At 39.7% G+C, this 13,370-nt stretch overlaps 1 protein-coding gene across 10 annotated transcripts in view; it reads right to left on the reverse strand.

Annotated features, from left to right (window-relative positions):
- LOC117426474 (transient receptor potential cation channel subfamily M member 2-like) overlaps positions 1-13,370 on the reverse strand; it is a 38,473-nt gene that overhangs the window by 18,362 nt on the left and 6,741 nt on the right. For 7 of the 10 annotated variants that reach the window (XM_034925035.2, XM_059033513.1, XM_034925034.2 and 4 more), the window contains 12 exons: positions 12,109-12,305; positions 11,138-11,226; positions 9,950-10,115; positions 9,035-9,215; positions 5,387-5,553; positions 3,728-3,908; positions 3,437-3,498; positions 2,700-2,900; positions 2,438-2,540; positions 1,667-1,788; positions 819-1,172; positions 60-209 (listed from right to left, as the gene is read on the reverse strand). In XM_034925035.2, coding sequence (XP_034780926.2) covers positions 60-209; positions 819-1,172; positions 1,667-1,788; positions 2,438-2,540; positions 2,700-2,900; positions 3,437-3,498; positions 3,728-3,908; positions 5,387-5,553; positions 9,035-9,215; positions 9,950-10,115; positions 11,138-11,226; positions 12,109-12,216 — 1,884 coding nt within the window. In that variant the 5' untranslated portion in view covers positions 12,217-12,305. Of the gene's footprint in view, positions 1-59; positions 210-553; positions 651-818; positions 1,173-1,666; positions 1,789-2,437; positions 2,541-2,699; positions 2,901-3,436; positions 3,499-3,727; positions 3,909-5,386; positions 5,554-9,034; positions 9,216-9,949; positions 10,116-11,137; positions 11,227-12,108; positions 12,306-13,370 lie in introns of those variants that run through there. The other 3 variants (XM_059033519.1, XM_059033514.1, XM_034925036.2) reach the window with 3 other exon arrangements.

Genomic DNA, 13,370 nt, shown 5'->3' on the forward strand with positions numbered 1-13,370 from the left:
ATTTTTGGATCCCGACCAAATCTCTACTGAAATATAAAATGTATGAGACCATAATCTACCAATTGCCAGATAATGTCGGCTATCTCTTTCCTGTTTTCTAGAATTGCCCAAATGAAGAGGTCTCTGGTAGGATCAAGCAATTCAACTATTGAGCCTTTGGTGTCCATGGGGATTGAATTCTGAAAACTCTCCAGGTCATTTGATCCAAGCTGCAATAAAAAAGAATGAACGTTGCTCAAGTTAGCAAAGCTGATCAATATAATGTTCTCACACCTGTGTAAAATGTGTTTCAAAGCCAGATGGAAAGTGAGATTGGAACGCCAAACAGTGGTTAGGAGAGATTACTTTATATTCCTCTATACGTACAAATACAAGACTGAAAGTCACATGATTTCTCAAGTCCAGGAAGCAAAAACACATGGCAAAACAACACAGGGTTGCAAGAAAAAAGATGGCCAGTTAGATCAAGCAATGAAGAACTAGAGTTAGCTGATGTTAACAGATGGCCAATCTCGAGTTTTTTTTTTTTTTACGGTAAATTTGACTCACTCACTTGCAATCCAACTTTATTGGTTCTAGCTGACTTCCTGTTTTAATTTTTGTTTCCAGCGCTGGTGGAACCAGACTACAGGTGGACAATGTGGTGATGACTATATGAACATAGGATAAAGTATTAGAACAACTAAACTAGGAAATGATTGCAAACATTGTAAAAATATAAAAGCATGGCTAAAAAAAAAACTATTAAAATCAAAAAAGATGCTTGTTTTAAAGTTTGTAACTAGCAGACTTGGATGTGTCTTTGGTTCTCTCCTTACGTTTATCCTGATGTGTGGTATTGGCACTGCATGCGTTGATCTGTCCCTGGGCCTGGGGTAGAGGGGCTTGATGATGCTACCCAGCAGGTCGCAGAGCACGTCGGACACGTGGTACAGCTGGATGCTCCAGCTGGAGGAGGTCCCGGGCTTCTTCATGTAGAGCTTCTCCTCCTCCTGCTTCTTCAGGATCCTGCGGAGGAACAGGCTGGTGGGCGGCAGGTTGTTGTAGAGCGCCAGCAGCCTCTTCTCAGTCAGGAACTCCTTCAGGTGCACCCCATTCTCAAGAAACAGCTTCACAAAGTCAGGCTTGTCTCCCAGCAGCGCCGCCAGCATCACATCACTCAGGTCGATGGACTAAAGGGTGGAACAAAAGAGGAAAACATCTGGCACAGTGATGCTTTTACATCGTAATAACGCAGTAAATCTTAACTAACATGTACAGCCATGAATTTGTAGATCTCACATAATTTGTAATTTACTGTTCGCACCTGGGAGCCGATAAGATGAAAAGCAGTGGTTATGGTACTGAGGAGAGCCAAAGCATAACCCTTCTTGGATTTAAGTAACGTTTTACCAATTGCTGCTTTTCCAATGGCTCACATGTTTTCAATACACATGCATTCTTCATTCTAAGGATGCAAAATGTATTTGATAATGTACTTTATGTAATTTAAAGGTATCCATCTGAATGTCAACCATGCAGAATCAGTAACCCAAACACTTCTTCTACATCAATTACCTTTCCAGTTACATAGAAGTAAGGCATGAATGTGAGCCGAAAGAAAGATCTTTTGTGAGGTTTGTGTGTTTATGGAGAAATCTGTAAGACGGACAGAAGCAGGACTCACCTTCCATTGCTTGTCATCTGTAAAAATCTCACTCTTGGCAATGTCCACTCTGTTCCAGGCTACAGCCAGCTTGAGCTGGTGATCCCAGTTCTCTTTACCTTGATTATCAAGGCTTTTCGAAGCTGCAGTTTGAGAAGAACGGTAGTTTATTATAGGGTTATCCCAGATCAAATGGACCAAATGAAAAATCTTCTCAGAATTTGGTCAACTTGAGATAAGAACAAAAGAACATAAGAAAGTTTACAAAGGAGAGGGGATCATTCAGCCCATCTTGCTCGTTTGGTTGTTAGTAGTTTACTGATCCCAGAATCTCACCAAGCAGCTTCTTGAAGGATCCCAGGGTGTCAGCTTCAACAACATTACTGGGGAGTTGGTTCCAGAACCTCACAATTCTCTGTGTAAAAAAGTGCCTCCTATTTTCTGTTCTGAATGCCCCTTTATCTAATCTCCATTTGTGACCCCTGGTCCTTGTTTCTTTTTTCAGGTCAAAAAAGTCCCCTGGGTCGATACCGTTTAGGATTTTGAATGTTTGAATCAGATCGGCGTGTAGTCTTATTTGTTCAAGACTGAATAGATTCAATTCTTTTAGCCTGTCTGCATACTACATGCCTTTTAAACCTGGGATAATGGGTCCACACAATATGGAGCTTAGAAGAGGAGTGAGAGAACAGAATGCCATGCAAGAATGAAGAATCAATGTTGTACATTTGTCTATAGCTGGACACAATACAGCCACCACCAGAACAATTTCACTGAACAATTCAATAATACCTTTCAAAAGTGCCTTGATGATGGCTACATCCACATCGTTCTGGTCTTCTTTCTCTAACCGGAAAACAGTCAAAAGCTGCTGCATTCTCACTATGTCCTGAATCTAAAACAACACAATACAGTTTTAATATATATGTACTGTTAATTTATTGTCATAATGCATAACAAAACATCAGCTAATGTCACCAGATATTGCTGTAGTCCACTCCACTTCACAGCACTGACTTCACAACCCAAAAGGTAGTGATCCATTACGTCTTACCTTCTTAGTCCATTCCAAGATTTTGATATCAGAAAAGGTTTTGAAGTCCTCAGCAAAGTATGTCTTCAGTTGTTTCTGGATGTGTGAAATTGTGATCTCAGACAGAGGCAGGTTTGCCACCTGAGCAATCACATCCGCCACACGCCCTGACCCTTCCATAACTACACACGGGGTGCCGTTCATCATGGCACTGTAGATAGTCTGCAAGGAAATCACCAAACAGCAGGTTGAAAGGTTTAAATACCAGGCACTGCCTTCAAATTTCAGTTTCTATTTTTTTCACCTTTCCCTTGCCTGTTTATGCTGTTTGCAATTAAGTTCAGTGATTCTGGGTTCTTTAATATTGAGTTTTCCTAATGTTTTCTCTATATCTGTCTTGATCTATCAGTGAGCTTGTTTTGAAAATGCTAACTGCCCAAGTCTGAACAGACTTTCATTTCACTCAAATCATGTGACAAAATGGCCTTTGAACTTGGCTGGTCCCACCTACTTGCCTTTTATATATGTGGAGGAAGATGGGCCAGAAGAGTTGAAAGGTCACATTGTCACAGGGTATGACTGCTATGAGGAAGTCTGTTCAGTGCTAGGTAGTTAGAATTCTCCAGACAAGTTCAAAGCAAGTCTAAAGTCAGGTAAAGACTGATTTAGAGAAAATAATTTAATATTGGAACATTAAAACCCAGAAACACCAAGTGTAAAAATGGTTCATTTATTGTTTACCTCCAAGGCATACTCACGTCTAATGTGCCTGGTCCTCCCTCCAGTACTACACAGACGACAGGGATTTTTATTCCATTGTCTTTGAAAACAAACCAAACAGAACAAGATGTATTGAGACGTGACAATGGTAATAGAAATCTGCACAGCCTGATTATTATTTATTGTCTCAATAAAAATATATTTGTCTAATTCATAAAAGGATTCATGCGCATACTGTGCAATATACTTTTCAGTAGCAAAAGCTCAGGTTTGAAATGGCACACTACACCCTTCACTGGCCAGCCAGAAGCCAGCTGTCCCCATGTTACCTGTGCTTCCCAGGGTCTGTTCACAGATGAATTTCTCCAGCTTGCCCCTCAGTGCGATCTCCACACCGTATTTACCGTGAGTGCCATTGTCTACCAGGATGAAGTGGGAGTGGTTGGTATCCAGACAGGACAGCCTGCCTTGACTCTCCTCATCCAGGGTGTACTCGGCAGGGAACTTTCCCTAGCACCAACAAGACAGCATTCAACTATATCAGTAAAGATCCATCAAGAGGTAGATTTAATCAAACAAAATAGAGCCTTATTACGTGTTTAAAAATGAAAAAAAGAATGACTATCGTTTCTGTCAGTGGCGGCTTTTTGTCCGAAGTTTGATTAAATAGCACCATTGAACAGGGCAATAAAGCTACACTATTGACTGCCTGAATCCACAGGGACTGGTACAATGCATTTGAAGTCGTTCCCGTTCTTTTCCATTGGCAGCAAAGCAATATCAATGCTGTTCGGACCGGGGCGCTTGTCAATCTGGACATGTGACCTTTGTGTAACGCCCCATTGCAGATGGGATTGTAGACTGCAGTTGGAACCAGGGGAACCCCCATGCAGTATGCTACTGGAATGAGATATTGGCTCATGGCAGGGATGGGTTTGCAGTAGCCAGTCCCCAATCCTTCTTCGTCCCATGGGATGCTGTCGATACTGTAGACAGGGTTTTAGTTTCACATCTGAAGGAGTTCCAACAGAACAGTGGCCCCCACGCACCATGTTGGGACATTTCAGTTTAGACCCAAAGAATAGATTACTAAGCCTCCTACACCATTTGCTTCAGCACTGGGGGTTCCTTGTTGGGTTTCAATCTTTCTTGTGCTGACAAGGTACAACCTAAATGAGGCAATAGTGAGTTCATTGGTCTTTCCATCCAAAGACAAACTCTAACCTTAAGTGGATGCTTATGAACACTATTACATGCGGAAAACGTTTTGTAAATAAAGGCTGGAGTCTCAATTTAATGAGCTGTACTTAATAGGAAGCTGTGTGGTCCAGTGGTTAAAGAAACGGGCCGGCTCACTCACTGACTCATTGTGTGACCCTGAGCAAGTCACTTAACCTCCTTGTGCTCCTTCTTTCACCCTAGTCTGTATAAGTCCATCTTTTGGGTGAGATGTTGTTGTAAGTGACTCTGTAGCTGATGCATATTTCACACACCCTAGTCTCTGTAAGTCGCCTTGGATAAAGGCATCTCCTAAATAAAACAAATAATAATAATAACAACAAAGGTCTGTACAGAGCACTGCAGCATATTCTTATGACTGATTTAATTCTTTATACATTCTTCCACATTTATGAGTTCATATTTGCCAAGCAGTCAGTGGAGTTTTTAGCAAGCAGTACCAGGGCTGATCCCTACCAACCTCTTTGAAAGCAAAATGTTGTCCCTTTATTCAGGGGGTACCACTTCTCTGAGAGGGACATTAAAATGGAGAATGCTCCATATCTGCACTGAAAAGGGATGTAAAACTCCAGAATTGAGACTATAAAATACCACTTGTGTTAACCAACAATGAACATTTCATGGGTGGTATCACAAACTGTCTACATAACATTTTAAATATGTTTACAAACAGCTAGTGAACCTCAATGCAAAGCTGTTGTGTACTGTAATACGGCCAATAGGATCACACATTAAGAGCAGCCTCTTACCTCACTGCTGACCAGGCATTTACGGTTGTGTACAATCCCCCAGGTTGCTATGCCGATTGCCACGATCTTCCCATCCTTGGAGCTGCTGCTCATGGTGTAGTCTCGAACAGCCTCTCCGACGTGCTTCATTACCCCGGCATGGGAGCCCCCCGTCACAATCCAAGCACCTGCAGCCGGAGGAAATGGTGGTCACCTACACATGTCAGCTACAATGCTCCCTACAGTACAGTATGAATTACTGCGTTCGGCTTTGGAATTATAATGTCCCCTGTCTGGTTTCTTGTCCTCCTGCCAGGTTTTATTGATATATTGTGAATGTTAGATGCCTTCATAATCACATTTAAACTTTCAGAACTAATTAACTTTGCAGAAAAGCTAGCCTAGGATAATTAAATGAAACAGTTTCAGTGTGTTATACTAAAAAAAAAATGGTATAGTTTTTGGTGTGCTTTTTCAGTGGAGTTATAGTGCCTAATTTATACCACTAAAGCAGTCTACAGTTTTAAGTGGAGTTATATTTCATGTGAAAGGTCAATAAAGACTTTACATAAACTCATGTTTTAATTGTGCAATGCTTCTTTAATGCAACGGGCAATCTTTTCATCACTCAAACAACAGCATTGCATACTTACAAACCACAAGAGTATCCTGCCTTTAGCATCTTGAATCTGTAGCATGGCAACCCTGTTTAAATTATTTGGGCCACAACACAATCCCTTAACCCATGACTCAACAATACAGTTGAGCGAATGCTCTGCTCAAAAGGTAGCCAGATGCAGCTTCAGAAAAACAAAATAAATATGAATTTGTTTTTCATTTAGTAATGAGAAGACCTTGTATTGTTATTAGATAAATATCTCACCTTTTCATTGGAGCACTATTGAATTTTTAAAGTACAGTATTTTTTTCCCCATGAAAAAGGGACAGAGAAAATTTGAATTTGTGTTATAGTGCAACTTGAATGAAAACTTTTTGGTATGCTATATTCCGTAGCGATACATAAATACTGCTTTATAATGTGGGACATATTCCCTGAATATGATAATACATGAACGTGTATTAATGATATAACTGGACTAATTAATGAAACTGCTGTGTCTTAGGAAAAAAACAAACTGCTGTGTCTTAGGAAAAAGGGCCCCTTGGTACATACTGAACTATGTGACCTACTGATTAGAGGACCGGTGCCTGAACGGGATTAGGCTGAACGGACAGTTGAATTATGTACAGATAATTCACACGTGCAACAACAATCGTTTTGACGCAAGGAAGACATAAACTTGTGATGTCCCAGTGGAACAGGACATTAAAACATCAAAGGACTGTGAGATTAAAGAGGCAAGATACACAAATGATCTTGTGAAAAGACTATAAATATCCAAGCAAAACGAAACATTTTGCACTCCACATCAAATGCTAAACAATGTGCTGTCACTCTGCTAAGCGAAGCTGCAACTCCGGGACTAAAAACGGAACCCAGATGGGACTCTGCCTGAAAACGGGCCCAAGAAGAGGAAGCAAGCTGCAAGCGAGTCAACGACCACAAGCAACGAGACTGAGGCTCGGCTGGAGGACTGCCGTAAAACTTACAGAGACTGTTATCAGGCAAACCAGTCTGGGTCTGCTGTACACCTAAAACCACAGTATCCAAAAGAAACTGTGCCCTGCTACCTGCGTAGCTAAAAGATTCAGAGAAGAGGACAGAGAGAACGGGCACTGTTGTGGATCCTATACCGAGGACAGAAGACTTTGTTGCAGCTGTTTGTTGATTCTATCGAGAATTGAAAGCTTTGTTGTCAAGTTTGATCCAATGTAGGATTGAAGACTTCGTTGCGGAGAGGAGAGTTTTTGTACTGGACACTTCAACAGATTGAGTTTCCAAGCCAGCAGACCAAAAGTCTAAACTTCAAGGAACCATTGAGTATAATTCCAGTTGTATTTTCCTTTCATGGAATTAAATTAATTAATTGTAACACATTCACATCAAAATGAACTGTTAGTTATTTAGTGTGCACACATTGTGTGTGAAATAACTTTTAGCGAAACTTGATGAAGTAACTATAAGTAATCTACCTCATATTGTTGTATGAAGAATTTCTTTAAAAGTAAATTTGTCATATACTTAATCTAGATACCATTAATAAGCTTATATTCTAGGATTCATCTCAGTTGAGCTGTGATTGTATGTGGGCGTGTGTGTGTGTGAGCAAGCAGCTATGTCACAGCTTGCTCGAGTGCTGCTGGTGTGTGAGGAGACAGTTTCTGACTTTTCTGACTTTTCTGATTTCTGTTAATTATTTGTGTGCTTAATAAAATACTACTATTAATTGGAAATTCCTTGTGTCTGCGCATGAATGTATGTTCATAGTAAATCCTCGATCTTGCAACACGTCAATTAAATATTGTTAGTAAGAGAACTAATCAACCCAGATAAATATTAAATGATCAAATATTGAATTGTTCCTACAATAATTTACTAAAACCCTTTTGAATGTCTGTTATTGCTCAGAATGTACTTGAGGACTTTCTCATGCTTCTTGATCGCATTATCAACATGGTACTGTTCTGATTTTTCCATGTTTATTTCCTGTAATAAAAACATGAATGTAATTTTGGGTAAACTCCAAAAACTAATGTGATGAAGTGTTGAGAAAACCCAGAAAATGCGAATTTGGAATCTTACAGTAAAATGTAGTTCATTGGGACATACTATAGAGAAATTCTATAGTAAATATTATACAACACTACAGAACGAAGTAGTACAAATAGAAATACTATACAAATACTATAGAATATTATAGGAATACTATAGGGCATTATAGAAATCCTATAGGATCTTATAGTAATACTATAGATTTTTTTTCGTAAGGGATGAACTATATACACATGAACCTAATTCTTTTTCAGCAATCAATACATGATTCTGACTCGATATTTGTTTAAGATAAATGTAAAGAATGTTCACAAACATTACAACCATTACAACACACCTGTCTCCCTCTCGTCAACTCTCATCTCTTTCCACTCTCAGCTTTCCACTGTGTTCTTGCAAGTGACAGCAGCAGACCCCTTTCTGTAGACCTGCTCTACACGCCATTGGAGCAGGTTTAACCTTAGACGCCTAAATGACTGTTTAGACAGAGTCTAAATGTTTGAAAATCACACGGAACTATGGTAATGAGCTAAAACCTAACTAGACGCTGATAGACGGGGCAGGGTGTCTAAGGACATGAACGTGGGAATTGAGACGCTTTAGAAAATCGCTCTTACACTAGACCCCCGTCCAAACGTCTAAAAAGCTGAGTTACACCTGTCTAAAGTCCTTAATCGCCTTTGAAAATCTGCCCCTCTAGGTGTGAAATGTGCAGTTTTGTAACACTTGTTACAGCAAACCTATATTTTCATTTTAAACTATGCTATTCGGTACTACCCTAGATTAAAGAGATCTCTTTAACTGGTTAATTCACAGCATCTGTTACAGGATCCAGCAGCCCAGTTTCTGGTTTCAAGCAGTGTGTGCGGTTGACCAGTCAGTTCATACAGTAAGTGTGGGGCTTGTACTTTACCTTTGAGGTTCTACCTTATCAATGAACTTAAAAACAACAGAGATTTATCTGAGAGCTTGTAAAGCAGGCAGGCAGGCCGCACCTGTGGAGCGGGCCACCTTGATGAGCCCCCTGCGGAACATGTTCTTCAGCCTGGGCTTCATGTTGAAGTTCTTGGCTCCTCCAGTGACTGAGATCAGCAGGTTGGGAACGTTGAGCCCCCAGTGGTCTCTCATCAGCTTGTACAGGGTGTCCGGTTTAGTGTCTGAGGAGACCCGCACAAACTGCACACAAACAAAGGATCTTAGTGAGAGACCAAAGAAAGAAACGTGTGGTCAATTCCTCCCAGTTAAAGATGCATTACTCTGTGGTGAGGGCAGCTTTTCAATTGGGTTGGTAAAACCTCACAAACCTAATACCAAAACTATACCTGTATATACAAAAAATAACTTTAGATATTTTAAAATGACAGGAGTCAATAGGTTATAGCCTGGGCCACCTGGACAACACTGATTCAACATGGAAAGTCATGCAAGGTGTGTAAAATGTTCTAGAGGGATAGGTGATCATTGCTTGATGTTTACCGATTCCATCAGGGAATTTGTGGGAGGAAATCTGGTGGAAGTCTGTTTTTCAAAATGGCGTTACAGATGTAACCCATGAAACATCAGTAGCTTTTGCTGTTGACCAGGTTAAGTTTTATTAGTTGGTATATGACTTTGGAAAGGTATTCAGAGTTGCACAGTACTGCTATTCATCAAGTCTTTCAGTGATGTGAAATTAACCTGCTACTGTATTCACCCAGCAAATAAAAAAGGAGCTGTTTATTTTTACTTTACCGTGGGATCTGGATTTATTTATACTGAATTAAAGTGAAAGACTGACCCAACATGCATATTCTCCACAAGGGCAGGACACAATTTCAGTGCTATTCTGACTGCTTCGTACAATGAGGGGGGACAGTATACTGCACCAGTGTGGTCTAGTCTTTCATACAAAGACAAACCCCCTACTGTACCTTGCCAACGTTTTGCCCTGAGCCAGTGAAGGTGATGTCCCCGTACGCATCAGTAGGTTCTTCACTGACATGCCTTTTCGGGTCCCACGTTTCAAGGAACTCTTCATGTTTAACAGCTTCTTCGGAATGAGACGCCTTCCTATAGCCACACATACAGATTTCTTTTCTGCAAGGAAAATAAAACAAGGCAATGCAATTAACCTGCAGAACAGCAGTGCTTCAATGCTCTTACATACAAATAGGCAGCGTCACAGTAATGAAGAATGAAATGCATATTGCTTAACTGTCCTGGGAATTGAATAGCATTGACATGAGAAGCAACTGAATTGACCAGTGCAATATAAAAGAGTAACATAGTGTAATATGGAACCATTGGTGGCAGTTACTCCATCGATAGCAATTGTTGCCAGCTATAATGCAAAGACACCTAAGGAGACATTAAGGGGTATAGCATGTTGATGCTTCAGATCTTTCCATTATTGTACTAGCCTATTAATTAGTGTATATTTAACAACATACTTTACTGCTTTGCAGGGCACATACAGGAGTTTACCTAGTGTCTACTTTCTAGACAAGATGCAGATATTGACTTGAAGCCTATGCAGGAAACAGATTTTGATTTTACCAGGTTTGATAGATACCTTTAGAGCTAGCATTCCCGCTGACTACAGCACACAGGAATAAGTTGTTTTTTCAATATTCTAGCCCACCTACCCTAAAGGATTCTCAAACACCTAAAATCCAGGACAGGATTTTTCTGAAAACATTGCTATTTAAATCTTCAAATTAAAACATTTTGTTTAAATACAAATGCAAAAATTTCCAAATACTCATATGCAGATAACAGACATGCAAAGACACAAAGACAGCCACTGATCCAAATAAACATAGAGCTGCATTCAATTATTACCACTGAGTTATCCACAGCAGGCAGGTGCTTGCACCTAGGTGACTGTGCAAACATACTCTTCCAATTGAAAAAAAACTGAAGAAACAGCTGATTGACTTTTGTGCAACTTTCATGCAATAATGAGCTACAGTGCCTGTGTCTGCCTTTGCTATCCTGCCCCTGTCCTCTCGTCCTTAAATGTAACATAACGGCCTGTTATTCCTACCTGGGCAATGACTCAGCAGTGATAAAGAAAGCTGAAGCAAGCAAAAGACAAAAATAAAGAAAAGAAAACGTACCCACTGAATTCTCCTGCTGTGTTTTCCACATAGTACTTGCACTCTTTCTTCCTGATATTTTCTTTAATCCAAGATCTAATGCAGTGTTGCTGAAAGGATGGAGAATAAGCCATGTACTTGGATGCTTTAGTGCTGCTGATAGCAAGCTTCTGCACAAATATAGGCTCGTTAACGTCTTCCTCCATTATTTAAAAGGAAAAAGAAAGCATCTTCTTGTCTCCTGGACTGGCATTCCCTATACAACTGTGCTCTGCAGTGAAAACAACATCTCGAAACCACCCCCCACTGTACAGCTGGAATTTGGTTATGCAGGTATGATGTCAGCAACAGACATCCCGTGCCACAGCAGTGATTCAAAATTAGAGCTATCAGAATAGTATAGAATAAGAATTAGCAATGAAACGTTTAATCTGAATTTGATAATTGATTCTCCTGATGTATGTAAAAATCTATGTGTGACATACAGCTGTACAGATAGACAGACACCCCCTATCCCCTGAATATGACATTCTCAAGAACTTACTACAAGTTAAATAATGACAATACCAAGTTTCCTAACAACTGAGTAAGCAGGGGATAAAAGCATGCTGTAATAGCAACAGCTTGCAGTGTTTTCTTATTCAACGGAGGTTCAATTCATTAAAATAGTGGCTGTTCTGAATCAAGATTGTCATCAATAACAGTCTATGTGAGCATCTATGTGAGCAAGTAGTTTTCTCTCGATGAAAATGTTTCCATATACCTGAAAACCTGCACATGTAATTTCTTAATAGTAAAACTTTCCACAACTGTTTTCTACTTTTAGTAGTTTGTTTTAATGATTACAAACATTAGGGAACATTTAGAAAATATCATAATAGATGTAAAAAATAAAAGTTCTGTGAACAGGCTTCAGTTCTATAGCTTTCCGAGTCGTTGATTGTCCAATGACACCGTTCCTAAGATTTTCCTTAGATTCCCTCATTACGTACCTTTTGGTGCGTGCTGAAAAATATTTGACTTCTGTTTCTGCTGATGAAACTGCCGTGGTAGGTATCCACTTCATCTGGGTGGATTTCAATTTCATGTACAGTGAGCATGTTGAGTTAGCAATCCAGCACTTCTCATAGAGCTCTCTAGTTTTCTCTAGTCATTGTTGATCGTCTGTACATATCTTAGGGGAACTGTCCTGGGAAACACAAACAATGCAGGAGTCTGAGTTGAACTAAATTAATTACAACCAATCAAAATACCCACGCCTCTTCAAAATACCCATCATGTCTCCTTTACCTTAACTCAGGGGTGCCAATCCTGGTCCTGGGGGGCCAGTGTCCCTCCTGGTTTTTGTTCCAACTGTGCCCTAAATTAATTAAACAATAATTGGTAACAACTGGTCCAATTAAGTAATTTAGGGTACAGTTGTAACAAAAACCAGTAGGGTCACCGGCCCCCCAGGACCACGATTGGCACCCCTGCCTTAACTCCTTAACTCTAAAGCTCTAAGGGCCATATTCGGAAAGCGTTTCTGCCATTCTTTAATTAACGCCTATTTTTTGAAAGGAGAAAAAAATCATGTTAATGCTACAAAATAAAAAACTCAGTACATTGAGATTGCTTAGAGGACTTGGAATATACAACGTAGTTGATTGGTTCTTGTTTTGCAAAATTAACAGGTGTGTTACCTCTTTCAAAAAATAGGAGTTAATTAAAGACTGGCGGAAACTCTTTGAAAATGTGGCCCTAAATCTTCTCATGCTAGTAGATACAGAAGTAGGTTGTGACATCCATGAGCTCCGCCCGCTTTGTGCTTTCACGTGATTTGATTGGCTCTTGTAATGCTAATCGGGAAATATGCTGATTTCAGCATTACAAGAGCCAATCAAAACGTGTGAAAGCACAAAGGAGACAGAGCTCATTTGCATACAAACTCCAGATTTAGCTGGCCAGTTAAATCTTGTTAAGAGATTTAAGATTTAGTTATATATGTAGCTAACTGTTACATTTGTTAAGAGATTTAATATTTAGTTAAATATTTAGTTAAATGTTAAATCTTGTAACTAGATTTATAAATTATATCTGAATGTACACATGTAAAACAATATTTATTTATTTATTGAGATCGACAATCCTGCAGTTTTTATAGTTATTGATTAGTTACTAAGAATGGGTAATTGTGACACATTAAGCATAGTTATGAATGCACTGCAACTCGTATATTATGTGAAAGAAACAACCTGAACGTTAACCCGCTAGA

This window comes from Acipenser ruthenus, chromosome 11 (genome assembly GCF_902713425.1).
Source record: "Acipenser ruthenus chromosome 11, fAciRut3.2 maternal haplotype, whole genome shotgun sequence".
Lineage (NCBI taxonomy): Eukaryota > Metazoa > Chordata > Actinopteri > Acipenseriformes > Acipenseridae > Acipenser > Acipenser ruthenus.